Here is a 27,269-nt window from a genome sequence, read left to right as displayed (position 1 = left end):
GGTCAGCGCTCCCAAACTTGCAAACGTCCCATCTACAAACAGATCTCTCAATTGTGTTACTCCTGCTCTTTGCCATGTTCCAAATCCCCCATCCATTCTCCCCAGAGCAAACCCATGGTTATTTCTTATCGGGGACCACACCGAGGCTCCCGTCTTTCCCCTATGCCATCTCCACTGCCCCCAAATTTTCAGAGTAGCCACCACCACCGGGCTTGTGGTGTATTTCTTCGGTGAGAACGGCAACGGCGCCGTCACCATAGCTTGTAGGCTAGTCCCCCTGCAGGACGCCCTCTCCAATCTCTTCCACGCCGCTCCCTCCTCTTCTCCCATCCACTTACATATCACTGAGATATTGGCGGCCCAGTAGTACTCACTTAGGCTCGGTAGTGCCAGCCCCCCCCTATCCCTACTACGCTGCAAAAATCCCTTCCTCACTCTCGGGGTCTTCCCGGCACACACAAAACTCATGATACTCTTCTCAATCCTTTTGAAAAAAGCCTTCGTGATCACCACCGGGAGGCACTGAAACACAAAGAGGAATCTCGGGAGGACCACCATTTTAACTGCCTGCACCCTCCCTGCCAGTGACAGGGATACCATGTCCCATCTCTTGAAGTCCTCCTCCATCTGTTCCACCAACCGCGTTAAATTTAACCTATGCAATGTACCCCAATTCTTGGCTATCTGGATCCCCAAGTAGCGAAAGTCCCTTGTTACCTTCCTCAGCGGTAAGTCCTCTATTTCTCTGCTCTGCTCCCCTGGATGCACCACAAACAACTCACTTTTCCCCATGTTCAGTTTATATCCTGAAAATTCTCCAAACTCCCCAAGTATCCGCATTATCTCTGGCATCCCCTCCGCCGGGTCCGCCACATACAACAACAAATCGTCCGCATACAGAGATACCCGGTGTTCTTCTCCTCCCCTGAGTACTCCCCTCCACTTCCTGGAACCCCTCAATGCTATTGCCAGGGGCTCAATCGCCAGTGCAAACAATAATGGGGACAGAGGACATCCCTGCCTCGTCCCTCTATGGAGCCGAAAATACGCAGACCCCCGTCCATTCGTGACCACGCTCGCCATCGGGGCAGTATACAGCAGCTGTATCCATCTAATATACTCATCTCCAAAGCCAAATCTCCTCAACACCTCCCACAAATAATCCCACTCCACTCTATCAAATGCTTTCTCGGCATCCATCGCCACCACTATCTCCGCTTCCCCCTCTGGTGGGGGCATCATCATTACCCCTAGCAGCCTCCGTATATTCGTATTCAGCTGTCTCCCCTTCACAAACCCCGTTTGGTCCTCATGGACCACCCCCGGGACACAATCCTCTATCCTCATTGCCATTACCTTGGCCAGAATCTTAGCGTCTACGTTCAGGAGGGAAATAGGCCTATAGGACCCGCATTGCAGCGGGTCTTTTTCCTTCTTTAGGAGAAGCAATATCGTTGCCTCTGACATAGTCGGGGGCAGCTGTCCCCTTTCCCTCGCCTCATTAAAGGTTCTCATCAGTAGCGGGGCGAGCAAGTCCACATATTTCCTGTAAAATTCAACTGGGAATCCATCCGGTCCCGGGGCCTTCCCCGCCTGCATGCTCCTAATTCCTTTCACCACTTCCTCCATTTCGATCTGTGCTCCCAGTCCCACCCTCTCCTGCTCCTCCACCTTAGGAAATTCCAGCTGGTCCAGAAAACACATCATTCTCTCCTTCCCATCCGGGGGCTGAGCTTCATATAATCTTTCATAGAATGCCTTGAACACTCCATTCACTCTCTCCGCTCCCCGCTCCATCTCTCCCTCCTCATCCCTCACTCCCCCTATTTCCCTCGCTGCTCCCCTTTTCCTCAATTGGTGGGCCAGCAACCTGCTCGCCTTCTCCCCATATTCGTACTGTACACCCTGTGCCTTCCTCCACTGTGCCTCTGCAGTACCCGTTGTCAGCAAATCAAATTCTACGTGTAACCTTTGCCTTTCCCTGTACAGTCCCTCCTCCGGTGCCTCCGCATATTGCATGTCCACCCTCAGAGGTTCTTGCAGCAACCGCTCCCGTTCCCTACTCTCCTGCTTTCCTTTATGTGCCCTGATTGATATCAGCTCCCCTCTAACCACTGCCTTCAGCGCCTCCCAGACCACTCCCACCTGGACCTCCCCGTTATCATTGAGTTCCAAGTATTTTTCAATGCACCCCTCACCCTTAGACACACCCCTTCATCTGCCATTAGTCCCATGTCCATTCTCCAGGGTGGATGCCGTTCTTTTTCCTCCCCTATCTCCAAGTCCACCCAGTGTGGAGCGTGATCTGAAATAGCTATAGCCGTATACTCCGTCCCCCTCACCTTCGGGATCAACGCCCTTCCCAAAACAAAAAAGTCTATTCGCGAATAAACTTTGTGGACATAGGAGAAAAAAGAAAACTCCTTACTCCTAGGTCTGCTAAATCTCCATGGGTCTACTCCTCCCATCTGCTCCATAAAGTCTTTAAGCACCTTGGCTGCTGCCGGCCTCCTTTCAGTTCTGGAACTCGATCTGTCCAGCCCCGGGTCCAGCACCGTGTTAAAATCTCCACCCATTACCAACTTCCCCACCTCTAGGTCCGGGATACGTCCTAACATGCACCTCATAAAGTTGGCATCATTCCAGTTCGGGGCATATACGTTCACTAAGACCACCGCCTCCCCCTGTAATTTGCCACTCACCATCACGTATCTGCCCCCACTATCCGCCACTATGGTCTTTGCCTCAAACATTACCCGCTTCCCCACTAGTATAGCCACCCCCCTGTTTTTCGCATCTAGCCCCGAATGAAACACCTGCCCCACCCATCCTTTGCGTAGTCTAACCTGGTCTATCAGTTTTAAATGCGTCTCCTGTAACATAACCACATCTGCCTTAAGTTTCTTAAGGTGTGCGAGTACCCGTGCCCTCTTTATCGGCCCGTTCAGCCCTCTCACATTCCACGTGATCAGCCGGGTTGGGGGGCTCTTTACCCCCCCCCCCTTGTCGATTAGCCATCCCCTTTTATCCAGCTCCTCACCCGGTTCCCACGCAGCTGTGTCCCCCCCAGGCGGTGCCCTCCCGCCCCGCCCACCCCACCCCATACCAGCTCCCCCTTCTCCCCAGCAGCAGCAACCCAGTAAATCCCCCCTCCCCCCCCCCCCCCGCTAGATCCCCCACTAGCGTAGTTACACCCCCCATGTTGCTCCCAGAAGTCAGCAAACTCTGGCCGACCTCGGCTTCCCCCCGTGACCTCGGCTCGCACCGTGCGACGCCCCCTCCTTCCTGCTTCCCTATTCCCGCCATAATTATCATAGCGCAGGAACAAAGCCCGCGCTTCCCTTTTGGCCCCGTCCCCAATGGCCAACGCCCCCAGCTCCTCCACCTCCCTCCCCCACAACCTGTGGAAGAGAGAAAAGTTACCGGGTCGCAGGATTAACAACATAAAAATCATCTCTCCCCCCTTTTTCCCCCCTCTTCGCCCCCCATATTCGCCCCACCACTTTGTCTCAAACGTTCTTTTTTATTAACCCGCTTATTCCAATTTCTCTTCAACAATAAATGTCCACGCCTCATCCGCCGTTTCAAAGTAGTGGTGCTTCCCTTGATATGTGACCCACAGTCTTGCCGGCTGCAGCATTCCAAATTTAATCTTCTTTTTATGAAGCACCGCCTTGGCCCGATTAAAGCTCGCCCTCCTTCTCGCCACCTCCGCACTCCAGTCTTGATATACGCGGATCACCGCGTTCTCCCACCTACTGCTCCGAGTTTTCTTTGCCCACCTGAGGACCATCTCTCTGTCCTTAAAACGGAGGAATCTCACCACTATGGCTCTGGGAATTTCTCCTGCTCTCGGTCCTCGCGCCATCACTCGGTATGCTCCCTCCACCTCCAACGGACCCGTCGGGGCCTCCGCTCCCATTAACGAGTGCAGCATCGTGCTCACATATGCCGCGAAGTCCGCCCCTTCTGCACCTTCAGGAAGACCAAGAATCCTTAAATTCTTCCTCCTCGCATTATTCTCCAGCACCTCCAGCCTTTCCACACATTGTTTATGGTGTGCCTCGTGCATCTCCGTCTTCACCACCAGGCCCTGTATGTCGTCCTCATTCTCAGCAGCCTTTGCCTTCACGACCCGATGCTCCCGCTCCTGGGTCTTTTGCTCATCTTTTAGCCCTTCAATCGCCTGTAATATCGGGGCCAACAGCTCCTTCTTCATCTCCTTTTTAAGCTCTTCCACGCAGCGTTTCAAAAACTCGTGTTGTTCAGGGCCCCATATTAAACTGCCACCTTCCGACGCCATCTTGGTTTTTGCTTGCCTTCCTTGCCGCTGCTCTAAAGGATCCACCGCAATCCGGCCACTTTCCTCTCCTTTTTCCATCCGTATCCAGGGGGGATTCCCTTCTGGTTTACCGCACAGTGCTTTTAGCCGTTAAAATTGCCGTTGGGGCTCTTATTAAGAGCCCAAAAGTCCGTTCCACCGGGAGCTGCCGAAACGTGCAACTTAGCTGGTCATCGCCGCACCCGGAAGTCCAATCCTAGGATATTTTTCAAGCAACAGTGATAATACAAGACGGCAGAAAATCAGAACGCAAATGTTAATCAATCAGGCTGGGTTCTGTTTCCTGGTGTCTGTTTACTAATAGGATAATCACAAATTAAATTTATCTTCTTTCTTTATTTAAAGGTACAGCCTTGCCTGTTGAGAGGTCACTAGATCCAGGTAAAAATTCATGTATTCAATCCTTAAACAAAAGGACTGTTTCAATTTACATTTTTTAAATTTAAATTTGTCCAATTAAGGGGCAATTTAGCGTTGCCAATCCACCTTGAGACCCATGCAGACACGGGAAAATGTGCAAACTCCAGACAAGCGGTGACGCGGGGCCGAGATCGAACCCATGTCCTTGACGCTGTGCGCAGCAGTGCTAACCACTGCGCCACTTTGTCATCTTTCCATTTACATTTTAATATAATTATCGTGCAGGTTATTTGAGACTTCGTAAACTACAGGCGACAGAAATATTATTACAAATGGATTCCCCATTTGCTTGTTCTGATTAATTAGTCATAAACTGTTGCATTAAAAATGTTTTATTATAATTTTCTTGAGTCGAATTGGTTGTCAAATTTGGGGATTTTCTTTCCTATTTGGTCTCTGTGTGCACACAGCTTTTTGGAAATGCAGACTAAAATGCGAATGAGATGCGTTTGTGCAGAATGTTGCTTCCTTCAAACCACATCAATTTGAGTCAATGGGATTTTGTTAAAACATTCCAGTAAACACTGACTCATAAATATATTGCAATAGCTATGAGCTCACCAGGAATAAACTACCAGGAACCCAGTTCTGGAGGGGAATAGATAATAAATTTAACTGGTCAGTCCCTGCTGCAAGGCAGTCAGAAGTCTGTCTTTAGCTTCCCATCCAACTGTCCGTAAGAAGAATCTGTGGAAAGCCAAAGAAAAAGAAAAACAGTGAAGATGAGAACTCTCTGCTTATATTTAGTGTGAATGGTATTGTGGTGATATGCATCACTGTAAATACACAAGGGGTTAATGTAAATACACTACAACTAAGTCAACACTAGAGGGAGCACCAGAGACATCATGACATGCAGACATACAGTTAATGAACACAGAATAGGACACGACCAATGGGCAGTCAAGACACCCAGAGGTGACACTAGCACAAGGGGGCAACCCATATGAAAGGACAGGGCACACATGCTCTTTCTCTTTCCCCAGGCGACACCTAGAGAGTATGACAGGGGCAGATCAGAAGCAGCACACCCACCACGTGGCTTAGAGCAGACTGGTTAGTTAGACTGAGTTACTACAGCAAGATTAGCAGGAGAGTCGAACTCATAGAGAACTGTGCTAATGGTTCAATAAATCACATTGAACTTACTTCAAAGTCTGGAGTATCTTTGTCAAAGCTGCATCGAGTTGCAGCCTGTGTTATCTCAGAGTACATAACACATCATGGTACCAGTAGTGCCTGTTGAATCTATATAGTTCAACTCAGCAAGATCCGTGACTACCAGCAACAGCACCCAGGCAAGATGATCAAGATTCCGGTTCCTCAGCAGCTCATGTACCACGGCAATCTCAGTGCCAACTGCCGTGCATTCAAGCAGAGATTTGAGATTTACATGGTAGCATCCGACCTAGATGGTGTGGCCGATGCTGAGAAGATAGATCTTCTACTCACCATTGCGGGTGAAGGTGCAACAGAAATCTTCAACTCTTTCAAGTACTCCAAAGGGCAGGACAAGAAAGACCTCCAGACAGTCCTGGACAAGTTTGAAAACTACTGCGCGGTCAACACAAAACCAATTGGTAAAACTGGAGCCTATACTCACCACGAGGCAAAGGTAGGCTTGCAGCAGAGGCAAACGGAAGTTTTGATTGGCAGCCATCTTGCGCAAGGAGACGCACATGTGCAGTTCCCCGGAAGACGCGAACTGGCGAATCAGTGTTTTGCGCATGGATGAGAAGCCGCGCATGCGCAGTTGTGCAAAGAGCGCACAGTAAAGGAAAAGCGATCTGCGCATGCGCAATCTATTCTTAGTCTCTACGTCACAAGCGTCATGATGTCAGAGGCCCCAGACCATGCCCATTTAAAGGGGAAATGTCCAAAAATAGTGGGGGGAAAAATTTACGCCAGAAAACACAATTCTTTCACCTGGAACGACAGCACGGTGCCTGAATTTCGACCAGTAGCTGAAAGTAACCGCCGCAGAACCCTGCAACAAGCAGTTAGCACCGCCCTAAGAGATGATTTAGTCCTTGAAGACGACGACTCAGACGATGATTTTATCATTGGACGTGACGACCTCAGTACCAAATCCGAACCGCAACGAGATACGTTGTACATATTGAAGCATCCGACACAGTGATGGATGAGTTCTTCGGATTTGAGGATCCTCAGCCGAGCATAGACAACATCCCGACCCATGAGTACAGGATTCTGCTGCGACCTGACGCCAAGAGACAGAGAGCGGTACAAGCCCACAGAGAGCGGCCTGACACCAAACCAGTGGTCCACGCACCACAAAGAGTGGTCCACGCACCACGAAGAGTGGTCCACGCACCACGAAGAGTGGTCCACGCACCACGAAGAGTGGTCCACGCACCACGAAGAGTGGTCCACGCACCACGAAGAGTCCCCGAATCCACACAGAGAGTGGTCCACACACCACGAAGAGTCCCTGACTCCGCACAGAAAGCGCTGACAGACTCCACAGCGAGACCACTGCACGTCTCCAGACAGAGAACACAGAAAGACTCCACAGTGAGACCACTGCACGACTCCGTTGAGAGCGCACAGATCGACTCCACAGCGAGACCACTGCATGACTCCACACGGGGAACGATGCCAGACTCCACAGAGAGAGCGATACCAGCCTCCACAGCGAGCTCTTTAACAGACTCCACAATGGAAGCAATGCAAGACTCCAGATCGCAGTCCTTGCATGAACAAGACCATGAAGGTCTAGCAACCTTATCTGAGCAACCAGCAGCAGACGATGCAAGTTTGCCACGCTCAAGTGCACAGCAAGACGACTATGATAGTCTACCACGCTCACGTGAACAACAAAAAGACTATGACAGTCTACCCAGATTATTTGAGACACCAGAAGAAGACTCTAACAGTCTACCTAGCTCATCTAACCGACAAGAAGACACTGAAGGTCTACCCACTGCATGTGCGACAAGTGACAAAGGCTTCACAATTCCCATACAAGATGTGCGACATCTCAGCGAGACTGACAGATCTCAACTAGTATGTACAGAGGCACTCGACAATCAAAGTGAGGCTACTAGTGACTCCAGTGACACCACGTTAATTCAAACCTCATCTACTCGAGCCTCTCCACAAGAACCTGAAATGACTCCAGACGGGGAGCATCAAGAAACCAAAGGTGATTCAGGTGAACCAGAAAGGGCTCCAGACGGGGAGCATCGACAAGCCAAAGTTGATTCCAGTGAACCGGACATGACTCCAGACAGGGAGCGCCGAGGAATCAGAGACGGCACGCTCAGTGAAACAGCAGATGCCACGAAGGACACTGCCACAAGTAACTTTGTGAAAGACTTGCATTATCCACTCGGGATGGTCATTGAGCACAACAACAAGAAGCATACCAAAGGCACCAACGTCAACAACAAGCACGACAAACCCAACCATGCTGGAATAATGACTGGTACGACATAGTACAATTCTGCAAATGCAGGACAATGTAACAGCACAGCTCCTAACACTGGCAAGAGTACAGCCATACCATGGCATGACAACGAATCTCACCGATTCAAGTTTGCTCCACTACGAACAAGCAAACCAGCTTTTAAGGCAGATGACATACTGCTTCAATGTCGCAAACACAGACACCAGTCCAGGTCAGACAGGAAAGATGACATCAAGAATTGCTACCACAAGCATCGAAAGAAAAAAAGAGTCCAAATCAGACAACAAAGTGATTTGACCATTTGAACACCCCCTGAACACCTACGGCGTTCACAAGGAAATGACAACATCAACATCGACACTTCAATAACAAAACAAGAAAGCCACTCGACCATATAAATTCATGAACTTTGGACTCATAAACGTTATTTGGTATTGTATAATCATCACTATCATCATGACTTGTATATGTCATCACTTATCTACCTATTTTGTTCAATTTTCTTGAACAACATACACGAAAAAAGGGAGGATGTGGTGATATGCATCACTGTAAATACACAAGGGGTTAATGTAAATACACTACAACTAAGTAAACATTAGAGGGAGCACCAGAGACATCATGACATGCAGACATACAGCTAATGAACACATAGAATAGGACACGATCAATGGGGAGTCAAGACACCCAGAGGTGACACTACCACAAGGGGGCAACCCATATAAAAGGACAGGGCACACATGCTCTTTCTCTTTCCATAGGCAACACTTAGAGAGTAGGACAGGGGCAGATCAGAAGCATCACACCCACCACGTGGCTTAAAGGAGACTGGTTAGTTGGACTGAGATCCTATCGCAAGATTAGCAGGAGAGTCGAACTCATAGAGAACTGTGCTAATGGTTCAATAAATCACATTGAACTTACTTCAAAGTCTGGAGTATCTTGGTCAAAGCTGCATCGAGTTGCAGCCTGTGTTATCTCAGAGTACATAACACATCAGGTATTAGACGGATTACTGGTTTAAAACTATCTTTAGCCCCGAATGGGGATAGTGCATGCAGCAGGTTTCATTATTTTCTAGATGACAAACATTCTGAAGTAGATTAAATTTTACTGTAGACTACATTTTGTTTCCTCACATATTATACACAAAATAAACCATCCTAATGTAGGGTGCTCTTTCCAAGGGCCGGTGCAGACACAATGGAGCGAATGGCCTCCTATCTTCAGACTTATTAATTCTCCAAATTAATCTGCCTTCTGATAGACAGAGGCTTGCATGATCAAAATAAGTTTGGGCCATCTCATTACTGTTGAAACAAATTGTAGGCATGAGACAGTATAAGAACTTGTTTTTAAAGTGTTTTTGGTGTTTAATAGCTTAGGGTTACATACCAAATAATGAGGTGTCAACCTGGTGAAGCTACAACACAGGACTACTTGTGTGCCAAACATCATAAGCCATAAGTAATAGACAGAGCTAAGTAATTCTGCAATAAACACATCAGATCTAAGCTTTGCAGTCCTGCCACATCCAGCCATGAATGGTGGTGGACAGTTAAGCAACTCACTGGAAGAGGAGGCTCCACAAATATCCCCATCCTCAATGATCGAGGAGCCCAGCACATATGTACACAAGACAAGGCTGAGGCATTCGCAATAATCTTCAGCCAGATGTGTCCAGTGGTTGACCCATTTTGGTCTCCTCTGGTGGTCCCCAGTATCACAGATGTCAGTCTTCAACCAATACGATTCACTCCAGGTGAATCAATAAACGGCTGAAGGCACTGGATATTGCAAAGGCTATGGGCCCTGACAATATTCCGGCAATAGTACTGAATACCTGTGCTCCAGAACTTGCCGCACACCCATCCAAGCTGTTCCAGTATAGTTACAACACTGGCACCTACCTGGCAATGTGGGAAATTGCCCAGCTATGTCCTATACACAAGGAACAGGACAAATCCAACTTTGCCAATTATAACCCTATCAGTCTACTCTCAGCAAAGTGATGGAAGGAGTCATCAACAGTGCTATCAAGCGGCACTTACTCAACAATAATCTGCTCAAGGACGCTCAGTTTGGGTTCGGCCAGGGTCGCTCAGCTCCTGACCTCATTACAGCCTTGGTTCAAACATGGACCAAAGAGCTGAATGCCAGAGATGAGGTGTGAATGACTGCCCTTGACATCAAGGCAGCATTTGACCAAGTATGGCATCAAGGAACCGCAGCTAAACTGGAGTCAATGTGAATCGGGGCAAAACTCTCCACTGGTTGGAGTCATACCTGGCACAAAGGAAAATGGTTGTGGAGGTTGGAGGTCAATCATCTCAGCTCCAGGACACCACTGCAGGAGTTCCTCAGGGTAGTGTCATAGGCCCAACCTTCAGCTGCTTCATCAATGACTCCCTCCCATCAAAAGGTCAGAAGTGGGGATGTTTGCGGATGACTGCACAATGTTCAGCACCATTCGTGACTCCTCAGATAATGAAGTAGTCCATGTCCAAATGCAGCAAGACCTGGACAATATTCAGGCTTGGGCTGACAAGTGGCAAGTTACATTTGCGCCAGGCAATGGCGATCTCCTACATGAGAGGATCTAACCACCGCCCCTTCACAGTCAATGAAATTACCATTGCTGAATCCCGCACAACCAACACCCTGGGAGTTACCATTGATCAGAAACTGAACTGGACTAGCCATACTCTGGCTCCCAGGATAGGTCAAAGGTTAGGAATTCTATGGCGAGTAATTAACTTCCTGACCCACCCCCCCCCCCCCCCCCAAACCATGTCCACCATCTACAAGACCGAAATCAGGAGTGTAATGAAATATTCTCCACTTGGCTGGATGAGTGCAGCTCCAACAACACTCAAGAAGCTCGACACCCGCTTGATTGCTTCCCCTTCCACAAACATTCAAACCTTCCACCACCAACGAACAGTGGCAGCCGTGTCTACCACCTACAAGATGCAGTGAGTCACCAAGGTTCCTTAGACAGCACCTTCCAAACTCACGACCACTACCATCTGGAAAGATAAGAGCAGAAGATACCTGGAACCCCACCACCTAGAGATTCCCATCCAAATCACGCACTACCCTGACTTGGAAATTTATCGCCATTCCTTCACTATTGCTGGGGCAAAATCCTGGAATTCCCTCCCTAACAGCACAGTGAGTGTACCTACACCTCATGGAATGTAGCGGTTCAAGAAGACAACTCACCACCACCTTCTGAAGGGCAACTAGGGATGGGCAATAAACACTGGCCTAACCAGTGGAGCCCACATTCCATAAATGAATTTAAAAGATTTTTGTTATTCCTGCCATATGAATAACTTGATTAATGTAACATTATTTCAGTGGCATAAAGGTGAACAACAAACAAAACTTGCCTCAGCAAGTCTGAAGAACCTGCTAACATTCTGAACAAAACCGTTTGATATTTGATCAAAAAAACCCTACTGACAATATCACTGAGAAGGAGATTTTGTGCATTACTAATTACAGAGAATCATTACATATGCCCATTTTTTATCTACTGTTCCATGATTTAAGCTGTGTAATAGAAACCTCCTGAGCATAACTTTGGATTTTAATGAGGAACAATGACGGGCTGTGTGCTGCAAGGCTGTGATACAGTCAAAGCATTGAAGCTGTTACATTGTCCATCTGGTTCCCCGTCTTGCAATAGAGATAGGAGATTGTTTTAAAATACAAAGCATGAAGCCAGAGATGTAGTGGTGTCAGCCAACAGCTGACAGCAAATTAATATTGAGCAATAGCACCCTCTGCGAAATGGCAGTGTGACACAACTGGATGTGTTATGTAAAATGAGTAGGTTGCTTTGTTGCACCATAACTGAAAAGCTCACTCATGTCTCTCTGTATGTCACAGATCTTCAGTGCTTGACTGATGCAATGATTCTGACTGTTCCAAGAAGTTTGGTAGCAAACCTACCAGAAAGTAACCTGCAGCTCAATGATGCTTCCTGTAACATCACTGGTAATACCACTCACCTCTTGCTGAAGATCCCCCTCTCAGGATGTGGCACTAAATTACTGGTATGTAATAATGCTGTGTTTGGAGCCAGAAGGATGGGGAGGCCAGGTTTCCTATCTGCTGTGTACTAAACTAGCTGATCTCAGGCAAATTGCCCAGTAGTGGAATATAGGTGTTAATTAACAACAATAATGACCCTAGTTGTGGAAATCAGGCCAGAGTTCCCATCATAATTACATCTCTTTTATTCATTCATGTGATATATTGCCTATCTCTTGTTGCATTTTCGACAATGAATGGCTTATTAGACCATTTCAGAGGGCATGCAGTTCAGAGTCGCCCACATTGATGAAGGTCTGAAGTTACATACAGGCCAAGCTGGGTATGAATGGCAAATTTCCTTCGTACAGGACATGTGTGAACCAAATGGGTTTTTATGACAATCTGATAGTTTCATCATCACCATTATTGATACTTGCTTTTTACTTCAGATTTATTTAATTAACTGAAATTAAGTTCCTCACCTGATGTCGTGGGATTTAAACTCACATCTCACAGATTGTTAGTCCAGGGCTCTGGACTGCCTGTCCAGTACCAGAAGTTTAACTTTGGTACTGCACCCTTCAATGTCCAGTCATCCCTACTGAAAGTTTACAGCTATGGACATTAGTTGAGGATATGGTCATCTCAGCTGTGCAGTCAATGCTAAGTGACCATGTCAAGATTATCCTCTTTAGGTCAGAATTCCAGCCGCCCAGTTGCTTTCAACCCAACCTGACCTATTACCCTGTACCAAGGCTCATCAGATATGCACAATGGACATTGGCCTGAGAGAGATACTGCTGGGCTGAGATGAATATTAAAGAGTTGTGACTTCACAATTCTGGTACATCCAATCAGAGGCAAAACCTGCACAAATAGGTGACTAGGGCTGGGTTGGAGGGAAAATGGGCTTGTACGAAATCAACAAATTGTATTCATATAGCACCTTTGATGAAACATCCCAAGATACGCTGCAGGAACATTATCAAACCAAATCTGACATTGAGCCACATAAGGGAATATTAAGTCTGATGACCAAATCCTTGCTCAATTTTTTAAGGAGAGTCTCAAAGGAGTGGACAAGGAGCAGAAACGTTTAGAGAGGGAATTCCTGAGCTTAGAGCTGTGGCCGATGAAGACATGCTGCCAATGGTCAGTAATTCAAATGGGGGGTGCTCAAGAGGCCATGGTTAGAGGGGTGCAGAAATCTTGGGAGGGTTGTAGGGGAGAAGAAGATTAGTGATCGGGAGCCATTGTAGTTAATGAGCATGGGGGTGATGAGTGAATGGTTCTCGGTGCAAGTTAGCACATGGGTAGTAGAGCTTTGGATGATCTCAAGTTGAGATGGTGAAGAACTTAGGAGGCTGTCCAGATGTGTGCAGTCATGTCTAGCAGGAACAAGGTTTTGGGTAAGGGTTTTGGTAGCTTTTGAACTGAGACAGCGATGGCGTCGGATAATGTTACAGAGATAGGAATAATCAGTTTTAATGATGATCCAGTTATGAGGTGGAAGCTCTTCACATGATCATATATGACACCAAGGTTATGAAGACTCTGGTTCAACCTCAGACAGTCTAACCTGGAATTGCAGATATGAATCCTAGGCTCATTGAGTGTGATCTAACGGAAATGTTTCGAAGTGCAGTAGTGAGCAGGAACAGCCGGGTGTTTCCCTACGGCCAACCCGGCAAGGCCATCACCGGTATCTAATGTTATTTAAGGCACTTCATGATGCTTCACTGGCTTTGCCGGAAAAGACTGTCCCGGCAGCTGATTCGCCTGGACCTCGCTTAACATGCCCCGCTAATGAGAGGGAGCAGCTCTTAAACTGATCCGGCAGAGCAAACCCCAGACAGCACACATGTCACCTCGCAGACCAGCCCCACGATTCGGAGATGCCGACCTGGCCAGGCTGTTGGGCGCAGTGGAGTATTGTTCCCCCGAGGGGGTCGGAGGGTCAGCCACAGGGCAGACAGTGCCGCCTGGGAGGCAATGGCAGCAGCCGTCACCAGGAAGACTGACACCCAGTGCCGTAAGCAGCCCAATGACCTCCACACATATGAGTTGGTATTGGTCCCCTGGCACCGGTCCTGCCTGCCACTCCCCCCCCCCCCCCCCCCCGCCCCCCCCACACACACACACACATACACACACACACCACCCCAACAGTCCTGCGGTGGCACCATACTACTCCCAGCACAATACCATGCCTGAGCCTCAGCACACCCTGGGCACCCACCTGTACACTTCCCATGCCCAGCGGCCGTGCCCATGCTTAACCTCCACCATACACCCCTGCCCCATGATGCATGAAGTGTGCAGCTTACAATGCCCTCTCTCTGCACCAGCAGGAGAAGTTGGCACACATCAGATGGGAGAGTGCCCAGACCAGCAGTGAGGTACCAGATGTCAGAGTCTTCATCCCCTACAAGGAACAGGCCCTGGAGGTTGTGGGGGAGGCCAAAGATGGATCAGTCACCGATACTGAGATCGGCCTGTGCCATAGAGGTGAGTATCCACCAGTCCTACCCAGATGACCCGTCACATGTGAATTGTTCATGCCAGACAGAATGAACCTTCCCTCCCACTGATCACATATCCAATATCCTGCAGGATCTCCATCCGATGTCACCATCCCATCCAGGGTGCCCCCACTACCGCCCATGAGGGCACCTCAGAGGAGCGCTCGGAGGATGCCACCATGCTGGCATCACCGCAATCATCCCCACCCTCCACTAGCGCAGAAACACACACCTCGGTGGGCGAAAGTAATGGACAGGCTTCTGGGCACAATCTGGGGAGCACTACACAATTGCTGATGCACACCAGGTGGAGCCATGAACATCCAGCTGGGACAGTAGTCAGAGGTCTGCCAGATCCCAGGGCCCAGCTGGGTCCCAGTCATATGCTGAGCATCTTGACCAAGTTATCCTGGAGCTGATGTAGAACCTGGGGTGCGGGCGTGATATTGAGAGGTGGATATCAGCAACATTACAGTGGGTCCATACCCCATTGGAGGAATCCCAAATGCTACGGTGCAGGAGATGGTGGGTGTGGGGGAAATGGAATTGAGTAACGGGGAGGTGGAGACGGATCAGGTTAGGGGCGGAGGTGGATGGTTGTTGGGGGGGGGGGAATGATTGGTGGGATGGGGAGTGCGGCGAGATGACAGACAAAGCCACATCCTATGTGATGCGGGCAATGTTGAGGTCCTCCCTGGCCCTCTGGGCATGCCAGACCCTCACCGCCGCCACCTGACCCCATCCTCCAGCTACTCCTGCGGGTCCTCCCCAGGCTTGTCCTCCAGCCCTATAGGTCCTGCTCCTCCTCGTTCTCCTCCTCCCATGTGGCCACATGCTCCTCCTCCTCTACCTTCAGCATGTTGCCCGCTGTGGTGTCAGGTTATGGAGGGCACAGCAGACCACCTCAAAGGGTGTACTGCAGTTCACCTTGAGAGGTTGAGGCATTGGAACCGCATTTTAAGCAGCCCGATACACCGCTCAATGACAGCCCGGGTGGCCAGATGGGCTCGTATTGGGTCTCCTCATTGGCTACCGGCCTCCACACTGGCGTCATTAGCCAGGTCCTAAGCTGGCACTCCTTATCCCCCAAGAATGAACCGGTCATCGTAGCGTGTCCCTCGAAGACATCAGGAATCTCCGACTGCCCCAGGATGTAACTGTCGTGCACATTCCCGGGGAAGTGTGCACACATGTGCATGATTTTCAGATGGTGGTCGCACATAAGTTGGATGTTCAGGGTGTGGAATGCTTTCCTGTTAACCAACCTATTACCCCGTGGAGCTGGGACATCCCGGTGATGGCAGAGAATCCTGCTGCCCGTTCATCTTGTGGGCTTGGTCCAGGTCAAAGTTTACATTGTCATCTGCCCGGGCAATCAGGGAATCCGTGACTTTACGGATGCATTTGTTGGCTGTACGTTGGGATATGCCACACAAGTCCCCGCTCGAATCAACCTGACGCATAAAATTTCAGGGCTGCGGTGACCTTTTAAAAAAAAAAAAAAAAAAAATGTTTTATTGGAGGTATTTTCAAATATGTACAGAACAGAAACGTGCAAATAGCAACAGTAAACATACACAATTAACACTAATGTGGCAGGGGGATGGGAACCAGATTAGGAAGTTAGAGGTCAGTAAAGAGGCAGCAACCAAAGCCAGTAAGGTACTAGATAATAAACTCAGTGTGACTAAGGGGAAGAGTAGACAGGGAAGAGATAATGAACGCAAAGGGACAGATGATCTGAGGTGCATTTGTTTCAATGCGAGAAGTGTAGCAGGTAAGGCAGATGAATTTAGGGCTTGGATTAGTACCTGGGAATATGATGTTATTGGTATTACTGAGACTTGGTTGAGGGAAGGGCAAGACTGGCAACTAAATATCCCGGGGTATAGATGCTTCAGGAGGGATAGAAAGGGAGGTAAAAGGGGTGGAGGAGTTGCATTACTGGTCAGAGATGATTTCACAGCTGTGATTAAGGAGGGCACGATGGAGGATTCGAGCACTGAGGCAATATGGGTAGAGCTAAGAAATAGGAAGGGTGCAGTAACATTGTTGGGACTTTACTACAGGCCTCCCAAAAGCGAGCGTGAAGTAGAGGTACAAATATGTAGACAGATTATAGAAAAATGTAGGAGCAATAGGGTGGTCGTGATGGGAGATTTTAACTTCCCCAACATTGAATGGGACTCATGTAGTGTTGGAGGCATAGATGGAGCAGAATTTGTAAGGAGCATCCAGGAGAGTTTTTTAGAGCAGTATGTAAATAGTCCAACTCGGGAAGAGGCCATACTGGACCTGGTATTGGGGAATGATCCCGGCCAGGTGGTTGAAGTTTCCGTCAGTGATTACTTTGGGAATAGCGATCACAATTCCGTAAGTTTTAGAATACTCATGGACAAAGACGAGAGTGGTCCTAAAGGAAGAGTGCTAAATTGGGGAAAGGCCAAGTATTACAAAATTCGGCAGGAGCTAGGGAATGTGGATTGCTAGGGAGCAGCTGTTTAAGGGTAAATCCACATTTGAAATGTGGGAGTTTTTTAAGGAAAGGTTGATTAGAGTGCAGGACAGACATGTCCCTGTGAAAATGAGGGATAGAAATGGCAAGATTAGGGAACCATGGATGACGGGTGGAATTGTGACACTAGCTAAGATGAAAAAGGAAGCATACATAAGATCTAGGCGACTTAAAACTGATGAAGCTTTGGAGGAATATCGGGAAAGTAGGACAAATCTCAAACGCACAATAAAGAGGGCTAAAAGGGGTCATGAAATATCTTTGGCTAACAGGGTTAAGGAAAATCCCAAAGCCTTTTATTCGTATATAAGGAGCAAGAGGGTAACTAAAGAAAGGATTGGCCCACTCAAAGACAAAAGAGGGAATTTATGCGTGGAGTCAGAGGAAATGGGTGAGATTCTTAATGAGTACTTTGCATCGGTATTCACCAAGGAGAGGGACATGACGGATGTTGAGGCTAGGGATGGATGTTTAAATATTCTAGGTCAAGTCAGCATAAGGAAGGGGGAGGTTTTGGGTATTCCAAAAGGCATTAAGGTGGACAAGTCCCAAGGTCCGGATGGGATCTATCCCAGGTTACTGAGGGATGCGAGGGACGAAATAGCTGGGGCCTTAACAGATATCTTTGCAGCATCCTTGAGCACGGGTGAGGTCCTGGAGGACTGGAGAATTGCTAATGTTGGCCCTTTGTTTAAGAAGGGTAGCAGGGATAATCCAGGGAATTATAGACCTGTGAGCTTGACATCAGTGGTCGGCAAACTGTTGGAGAGGATACTGAGGGATAGGATCAATTCACATTTGGAAGAAAATAGACTTATCAGTGATAGGCAGCATGGTTTTGTGCATGTCTTACAAACCTAATAGAATTCTTTGAGGAAGTGACAAAGTTAATTGATGAGGGAAGGGCTGTAGATGTCATATACATGGACTTCAGTAAGGCGTTTGATAAAGTTTCCCATGGCAGGTTGATGGAAAAAGTGAAGTCGTATGGAGTTCAGGGTGTACTAGCTCGATGGATAAAGAACTGGCTGAGCAACAGGAGACAGAGAGTAGTGGTGGAAGGGAGTGTCTGAAAATGGAGAAAGGTGACTAGTGGTGTTCCACAGGGATCCGTGCTCGGACCACTGTTGTTTGTGATATACATAAATGATTTGGACGAAGGTATAGGTGGTCTGATTAGCAAGTTTGCAGATGATACTAAGATTGGTGGAGTTGCAGATAGCGAGGAGGACTGTCAGAGAATACAGCAAAATATAGATAGATTGGAGAGTTGGGCAGAGAAATGGCAGATGGAGTTCAATCCAGGCAAATGCAAGGTGATGCATTTTGGAAGATCTAATTCAAGAGCAGACAATACGGTCAATGGAAGAGTCCTGGGGAAAATTGATGTACAGAGAGATCTGGGAGTTCAGGTCCATTGTACCCTGAAGATGGCAACGCAGGTCGATAGAGTGGTCAAGAAGGCATACAGCATGCTTGCCTTCATCGGACAGGGTATTGAGTACAAGAGTCGGCAGGTCATTTTACAGTTGTATAAGACTTTGGTTAGGCCACATTTGGAATACTGCGTGCAGTTCTGGTCGCCACATTACCAGAAGTATGTGGATGGTTTAGAGAGGGTGCAGAGGAGGTTCACCAGGTTGTTGCCTGGTATGGAGGGTGCTAGCTATGAAGAAAGGTTGAGTAGATTAGGATTGTTTTCGTTGGAAAGACGGAGGTTGAGGGGGGGCCTGATTGAGGTCTACAAAATTATGAGAGGTATGGACAGGGTGGATAGCAACAAGCTTTTTCCAAGAGTGGGGGTGTCAATTACAAGGGGTCATGATTTCAAGGTGAGAGGGGGAAAGTTGAAGGGAGATGTACGTGGAAAGTTGTTTACGCAGAGGGTGGTGGGTGCCTGGAACGCTTTGCCAGCGGAGGTGGTAGAGGCGGGCACGATAGCATCATTTAAGATGCATCTAGACAGATATATGAACGGGCGGGGAACAGAGGGAAGTAGATCCTTGGAAAATAGAAGACAGGTTTAGATAAAGGATCTGGATCGGCGCAGGCTGGGAGGGACGAAGGGCCTGTTCCTGTGCTGTATCTTTGCTTCTTTGTTTTTTCTTATTCCCCGTACCGCCTTCTCCACCTCTTTTTACACCCAGCACCTCCAAATCCAAACAAACCATAAAGAACCTCCCCCACACACAAAGTGTTGCCCCTTAAAGAGGTTGATGAACAGACTGCATCTTGTGGAGAACCCCTCCTCCACCCCTCTTCAGGCAAACTTGATTTTGTTCCAGGTGGAGGACGTCTGCCAATGCGCTCAACCATGACCCCATTTTGCAGCGGCTCTGACTCCCGCCAGCACAGCAAGATCCGTCTCCGGGCTATCAGGGAGGCAAAGGCCACTTTGTCAGCCTATCTCCCCACCTGCACTCCCGGATCCTCCGACACCCCAAATATCGCCACCTCCACTCCCAAAATCTTTAACATTACGTTCGAAAACTTTTCACAGAACCCCTCCAACCAGAGACATGCCCAAAATGTATGGACATGGTTCGCCGATCTCCCTGCATACCACCCACACCTATCTTCCACCCCTGGAAAAAACCCAGCTCATCCTAGACCCCGTCATATGAGCCCAATGCACCACCTTAAACTGAATGAGACTCAGTCTTGCACACGGCGAGGACGAGTTTATCCTCCACAGAGCCTCACTCCACACCCCAGCTTGCATCGTCCATCCCATTCTTCCTTCCACTTGTGCCAGACCTCCTCCACTGGGGCGTCCTCCCTCTTCATCAGCTCCCCATTTATATCTGACACCTTGCCCTCGCCTATCTCATCCACAGACAGCAGCCAGTCCTGTAGCATTGGAGATAGCAGGTGAGGTAATGAACCCCCCTCTTTCCTCAAGAAGTCCCACACCTGTATGTACCTGAGCCTATTCCCCTAAGGCAGCAAGGACAGCTCCTCAAGCACCTACAATTCCACAAACTTACACCCCACAAATATGACCCCAAAATATTATTTTTTTCATTTAGAGTACCCAATGTTTTTTTCACTTAAGGGGCAATTTAGCATGGCCAATTCACCTATCCTGCACATTATTTTGGGTTGTGGGGGTGAGACCCACGCAGACACAAGGAGAATGTGCAAACTCCACACAGACAGTGACCGGGGGCCTGGATCGAACCCGGGTCCTCGGCCCTGTGTGGGCAGCTGTGCTAACCACTGCTCTACTGTGCCACCCCTGATCCTGAAAATATTCTATCCCCAACCGCCCCACCCCGAAACCTCACATCCAGTCCCGCCAGAACATACACAAAATCGGCGGCCACAGGGACATGCCTTCCATCCTACAGTGCTGCCAACATTGATTCCACACCCTCAACACTGATATCACCACCGGGCTCGTGGAGTGCAAGGCTGGCGAGAATGGAAGAGGTGCCAACAATAGCACCCCCAGACTGGTCCCTTTACATGAATCCTCCTCCATCCATCCCCACACTGACCTCTCCTCCACCGCTCACCTCCAAACCATAGGTATGTTCGCCGCCCAATAATAATTCTGCAGATTTGGAAGCGCCAGCAGCAACCCCCCCCCCCCTTCCCCCCCCCCCCCCCCCCCCCCCAGCCTATCCCTTTCCAAAAGCACCCTTCTGGTCAGTGGAACCTTACCCACCCATACAAACCCAGAATCATCTTCTTCACCCTACTAAAAAAAGTCTAGTGAACAGAAATCAGGAGATTCTGAAACACGAACAAAAACACCGTCACCTTTACCGTCCTGACCCTTCCAGCCAACGGCAAAGGCAACACAACCCACCTCCTAAAGTCCTCCTTCATTCCTTGCACATGGGCTGCTATCTCTCTGCCAACCCTGCCGCCTTCTCCGGCATCTAGTCGCCTGGACTATAAATGCCACCCCGGAGGCAGCTGCTGTGGGGTCCACAATATCATCCATACTATGATATCTGCCAGGAATTGGAGAGGTTGTGAGAAGGACAATCAATAAGTCTTCCACCCCATTACCCACTAATCCCCCAAGCCTCCCCCACCGTTTCATTCCCCGCCGTCTCTCTTGGTGCCATTCAATGAGCCGGTTGTGCCGGTGGATCATGCCCTGCACATGCACCCCCGACCACACCTCAGGGGTCCTTAGGCACCGAACCCCGGACCCCTGCTGGGAACAGAACTGGGGCCCCACCGATACTTACACCCACCCTCTGTTAGCAGGGGTGTCCCCAGTGTTGCGGCCCAGCTCATGGATGTATGATTGTTGGCAGATGCCCCTGCAGCTGTGCAGCCTCAAATGTTCAGGCAATGTGTCCGTCCGCAAAGTCTGATTGGGATGCTAGGCAGTAAAACCCGCCTGCGACATTGCACATCTACCCACAGTATCCACTTGGGAGCTGTGTGGTTCTCCCATTACTAACATTGCCAATTCCCTATTAGTGATAGCCTACAGCTCTGCGGCCTAGGCCATAGTCAGTGACCTTCACCATATTACCACAGATGGGGCTCTGTTCTGCGGGGGCCTCAGATCCCCACAGCAGCAATTTCCCTAGCTTCACGTTTTTAAATAGTAGTGCTAAAAGGCACCCCTGTGATCACTCGCTGGGGAGTTGATTAGATCATGGGAGGCCTTTAGATAGGGGGTTCTTCCTGTTCATGGATGGAGATTGGCCTTAATTGCTGCTTATTGGTTTCTTGCCATGCTGTAACAGGATCCTAATCTTGCCAATTGGAGTGGGCAGGTTAGATCGGAAAGCAATCTACCACACTCAATATCACTGGTTTTGTTTAGGATCCTTCTGGCTATTGTCAAAAACAGATGAATGGCCTCCACGCCTGCTGCTTTTCCTTGTTGGGCCTTTACACTGCCCTAATTAGCTGAAGATACTAAGAAGCAACTATCATCCCTACATCCAATCTGACGAGGTAGGTGCAATCTCCAAAGCATGGCTTCCCCAACTGTGGACTGTTACCCCCAGTGGGTGACAAGATGAGATTTTAGGTTCACAAGTCCCGAGGCAGCAACGGCTGCCATGGAGTTCGGACTGATTTCCAATAGCTTTGAGGCTCCTTTCAATGGTTGTGTGTGTTTTTTGTATCTCTGAAGCCTGATTACTGTTGCAATAAAAGCCTGTGAATAGATGTTTTTATTTGTGAAAACCCCACTTTTCATCAACTCCCCTAACTCCTCATTAGCTAATGCCTAACCAACAAAAACACAAAGATGCACCAAGCTTGGTATCTCCTCTGTAATTGCAACAGGCAAAGCCTCTGAAAAGCACTCTACATCTGAGACATATACATCTGCAGTTTTAACAGGTATATATTCACGCTTACTAAAAGTTTTAATATTTTAGTTTTTTAAAAATGAATTTAGAGTATCCAGTTCTTTTTCTTGAATTAAGTGGCAATTTAGGGTGGCCAATTCAACTACTCTGCACATCTTTGGATCATGGGGGTGAGACCCTCACAGACACCGGGAGAATGTGCAAACTCCACACGAACAGTGACCCAGTGCCAGGATCAAACCTAGGTCCTCAGCACCATGAGACAGCAGTGCTAACCACTGTGCCACCATGCCACCCCAGCAGTAATATTTTAGTAGGAGAGGAAAAAACCTTTATAAGTATATGACCTGAGTATTTTCTGTTATATGTAACTAATTGTAAGCAAGTATCAAAAAATCTGTAATTTGCAGTCATGCATACCCTATGCTGCTGTAGGGCAGCACGGTAGCATAGTGGTTAGCACTGTTGCTTCATAGTGCCAGAGCCCCAAGTTTGATTCCCCGCTGGGTCACTGTCTATGCAGAGTCTGCGCGTTCTCCCCGTGTCTGTGTGGGTTTCCTCCGGGTGCTCCAGTTTCCTCTCAGTCCAAAGATGTGCAGGTTAGGTGAATTGGCCATGCTAAATTGCCCTGAGTGTCCAAAAAGGTTGGGAGGGGTTATTGGGTTAGGGGGATTGGGTGGAAGTGAGGGCTTAAGTTGGTCGGTACAGACTCGATGGGCCGAATGGTCTCCTTTTGCACTATGTTCTATGCACACAGAAATAGAACTTATAGTTTATGTAGCTACAAATTATAGAGCTATAAAGAGAATTGTAAAGAAATAATTATGCATGAGTCCAATTTACAATTTACAAGTTTTATGATATATTAAATTTTGTTTGAGGTTATTGCAAGCATTTAGCTACTTCAAGTGCTCTGCACAATAATATTTGTGCAAGCTGTCTATCTGAAGTTTCCCGCAGTGCAGGCCTTGTACTCCCCCATCCCCCCACCAAATTTTCACTCTGGGGTCACATGAAATCTGAAGCATTTAAATGGGGTCAAACGTAGTCAAATTGGGTAGTATTGCTCTAAGCTAAATATTCTTAAGCAGATAGTGTGGGGAAATGATTGAGGTAGAAGTTGAGCCATGATCTAGTTGTATGGCGGAGCAGGCTTGAGAGGTCAAATGGCCTAATTGTGCACCTATAAGACCATAAGACATAGGAGCAGAATTAGGCCATTCGCCCTATTGAGTCTGCTCGCGATTCAATCATGGCTGAAATGTTTCTCATCCCCATTCTCATGCCTTCTCCCCATAACCCCTGATCCCCCGATTAATCCATCCCTTAAGACACTCATTAAAACCTACCTCCTTGACGAAGTTTATGATCATCTGCCCTGGTATCTCCTTTTGTGGCTCGGTGTCATATTTTGCTTCAGAATGCCCCCATGAAGCACCTGGGAAGTTTATTTACGTTAAGGTGCTATGTAAATACAAGTTGTTGTTGCTGTAGTTGCCCGAATTGCAACAGAGTCCAATGTCGAGATGTTTAGCTGCTCACAGCACTGAGGAAGACTACACTATCACACAAGATTCTGTGGCAATCCGGGACCTCAGCGGGGAATGCCCCACCGAGGACGCACTTACTTACTTAATCCTATTTCCTGCACTGAGGGGCTCCGCTCGCCAGAACTCATCAGTGCAGGAAGTGATCGGGAAGCCATTTTTAAATGGCTCACCGATCTCTCGAACTGCCCCCCCCCCGGCCACAATGCGCCCCCTGAACCTCCCAAAGCACCAACCTACCTAATAGCGGGTCTCTGAGTCCCCTGCACAGAGAGAGCACCCCGGGGTCTGATCCCAGGGTTGGCAGAATGCCAACCAGGTACCTTGGCATTGCCATCCTCAGGTGGCATCAGCAGTGCCAGGTGCCACCCTGCTTGTGGACCAATTGCTTGGGGGCCTCCGATTCCCTGGGAAACCCTCCCAAGTGCCGTTCCGCTTGGTCTCCATTTGTGGGGACCAGTACTGAACGGCACTTGCCTAAGGTCTCTGAGGTGAAGGGATCAGATTAGCTACTCACTCTAATATGCAGATTTACCAAATACTGAGCCCGTCCACAATGGGCAGGGTCCAGTTCGCAATGTCTTGTGAGATCTCATGAGCTGAATGGATCCTGGAAGAAGCCTCTCCCGGCATCTACCGGCTGCGTCGTGCCCCAGTTCGCCGTGGCTGGTAGATCGCGTCCATGAAATCGCCTTCATATGATCGATGGAATGCACAAATTTTACAGTTGTAGCTGTATGTTGGGAGCTAAATGCTGGCTCAAATGGTTAGATTTTGCCTTCTAAATTAGAAGGTTTGGGATTGAAGTCCTGCTCCAGAGACTTGAGTAGATTACCTAGGCTAACACTGAGTACTGTACTGCGGGTGTACAATAAGTTTTCACTCTTATGTTGTTGCGTTTTTCCATTTGATCCTGTTTTTTGGTACCTGACATCTAGGAAGCATCCCGATGTCAATCTTGTGTCATTCCCGTTGTTTCCTCGTCTGTCAGGCAAATTCCCTAACTGATGCAGATCATGTGCAATCATGATCATGAATTTAAGGTGCGCACCCTTAAATTCGAGGCTTCGCTCCAACTTTCTCTTCCTAACACCAGGCAAGAGCGAAGTATTAAGCAATGGAACACTGGTCCAATGTGAATAGCGACATCTGTGAAAATGGGAACTATTTCCTTTGCATCCCGAATAATGTAGCATATGACTTTTTTCTCAGGAAGATGAATTTCACTCCATCTTCACAAATAAAATCATCAGCCGGAGCAGAAATGAAACACTGGCACAGACTGAAAGAGTGGCCTTCCCAATGACATGTAAATTCCGGCGATCCAATAATGGCAACAAAGACTTGAACTTACTGAATAGTACTGCAGAGAGGTTGTTTGGGCTCTATAGCTTTGAGATCCAGCTCAGCAAAGAGTTCAACTTCAGCAGGAGAACAGCCAAGGCCCGTGCTCCATTTGATGCCACCAGCAATGACCAGTTATACATAAGAGTCATCGCCAAGAGCAGTATGACTACCGTCTCACTCGATGTGGTGTCTTGCCAGATGTCAGAAGAATATAATTCTTCAACAGGAATTACAATTGTACATCAGAGGTAAGGAAAGTTTCCACTCCTCCTCCTCCCCCCCCCCCCCCCCCCCCCCCCCCCATTTTAATGATGGAGCTTCTATTTTTAAAGGTTTCTCTCTCTTTTCTCTGGACCCTTGATACCCGGCACCATCGCTCAGCCAGGATTAAAAAACAGTAATTTTCGGGATCTCGGGATATGGGTGTCGCCAGCATTTATTGCCCATCCCTCATTGCCGGTGAAACAATAATTGTAACCTCCCCATTTGAGCTTATGCAGCCTATGTAGTGAAGGTGCTCCCACATTTCTGTTGGGGAAAGAGTTTCAAGATTTTGACCCAGCAACAAATAACAATATATGTTCAAGTCGAGATGATGCGTGGTTTGTAGAGGAACTTGCAGTTTGGTTGCACCCACATGTCCTTGGCCTTGAAGATAGTGGAGGTCATGGGTCTGAGATGTGCCTTTGACATATAAAAGTGAATGAGAACTGGGATCTCTCCCATGCCTCATAATAGCCATGCAGCAGAGACTATGGGCTGGATTCTCTGCAGACTTGTGCCAAAATCGCATTTGGCGCGGGGGCACAGAATCAAATTTCATGACGAAATTGGGCCTGGCACCGGTCCGCCGATTCTCCAGGCCCCGAATATCCGCGCATTCGCAAATTGCTCCACGCGGCTGGGGGGCCATTGCCAGAGGCCCGCCCAGCGATCCTCCGCTCCCAACCGGCCGGGTTCTGACATGCTATGGCAGGTCGGGCCTCTCGCGTGGTGGCTGCGGACTCAGTCCTCGGCCACCCTGGTGGGGGGGCGGGGGTATCGGGCACCGGGGGCGGGGGCGGCCTTATGGGTAGCCGGGGGAGAGATCCTCGGGCACGCGACCGATCGGGGTGGGGCTACATCTTCCAGATGCCTCTGCGGTCCGAGTCCGCCATGGTGCTCGGCCCGGCTGCTGGAGGCCGCTGTCGTGCGCATGCGAGGACTCGGAACCGGAAGTGCAGGGCCTGTGTCTGCAGCCAAAGCTGCGTGAGGCACTCTGGGTCCCTGCTAGCCCCCTGAAGGTAAGTGAATCAGGTTGGGTTTTTTTCAGGAAACTCGGGAATGCAAAGCCTGCGTTTTTATGCCAGTGTGGGGACACAACCCCATTTTGGGAGAATCCAGCCCTATAACTCAGCCTTTGGGAATCTTTAAAAAATATTACATTAAATAAAAATTTTAAAATATTTTCAAATGCAGACGCGCTGTTTTCAACTTCCGCAGTGCCATAAAACTGGTATGGGCAGACACTGTCCGATTCTCCAAGCTGAAAGTGTATGCCAAAAATACTAGACAGTGTGCCTTCTGTGCAATAATGGGCTAAAAGGAATGATGTTGGAATAATGTGTTAATGAGATGGGAATAATGTATTAACAGTTATAGTAACGAGATAGTGATGTGTATCATGATATAACAGTGGCTTCAGCAGAATTGTGCAGGAGATTCTGTAAATATTGAAGAATGGAAAGTCTGTTCACAAGAGAGATGTACTTATCTAGAAGCTTATTATGCCATCTTTACCTGGTCTGGCCTACATGTGACTCCAGTCATGA

General features: G+C 48.5%; 1 protein-coding gene across 2 annotated transcripts in view; it reads left to right on the top strand.

The window, feature by feature from the left end:
- LOC140384543 (uncharacterized) overlaps nt 1-27,269 on the top strand; it is a 246,255-nt gene that overhangs the window by 52,291 nt on the left and 166,695 nt on the right. For both annotated transcript variants that reach the window (XM_072466336.1, XM_072466335.1), the window contains 3 exons: nt 4,688-4,723; nt 12,090-12,256; nt 25,324-25,706. In XM_072466336.1, coding sequence (XP_072322437.1) covers nt 4,688-4,723; nt 12,090-12,256; nt 25,324-25,706 — 586 coding nt within the window. The remainder of the gene's footprint in view (nt 1-4,687; nt 4,724-12,089; nt 12,257-25,323; nt 25,707-27,269) is intronic.

The sequence above is a fragment of the Scyliorhinus torazame genome, chromosome 10 (genome assembly GCF_047496885.1).
Source record: "Scyliorhinus torazame isolate Kashiwa2021f chromosome 10, sScyTor2.1, whole genome shotgun sequence".
Taxonomy (NCBI): domain Eukaryota; kingdom Metazoa; phylum Chordata; class Chondrichthyes; order Carcharhiniformes; family Scyliorhinidae; genus Scyliorhinus; species Scyliorhinus torazame.
Note: the sequence above shows the minus strand (reverse complement) of the source record. Positions and strands in the feature narration are given on the sequence as shown.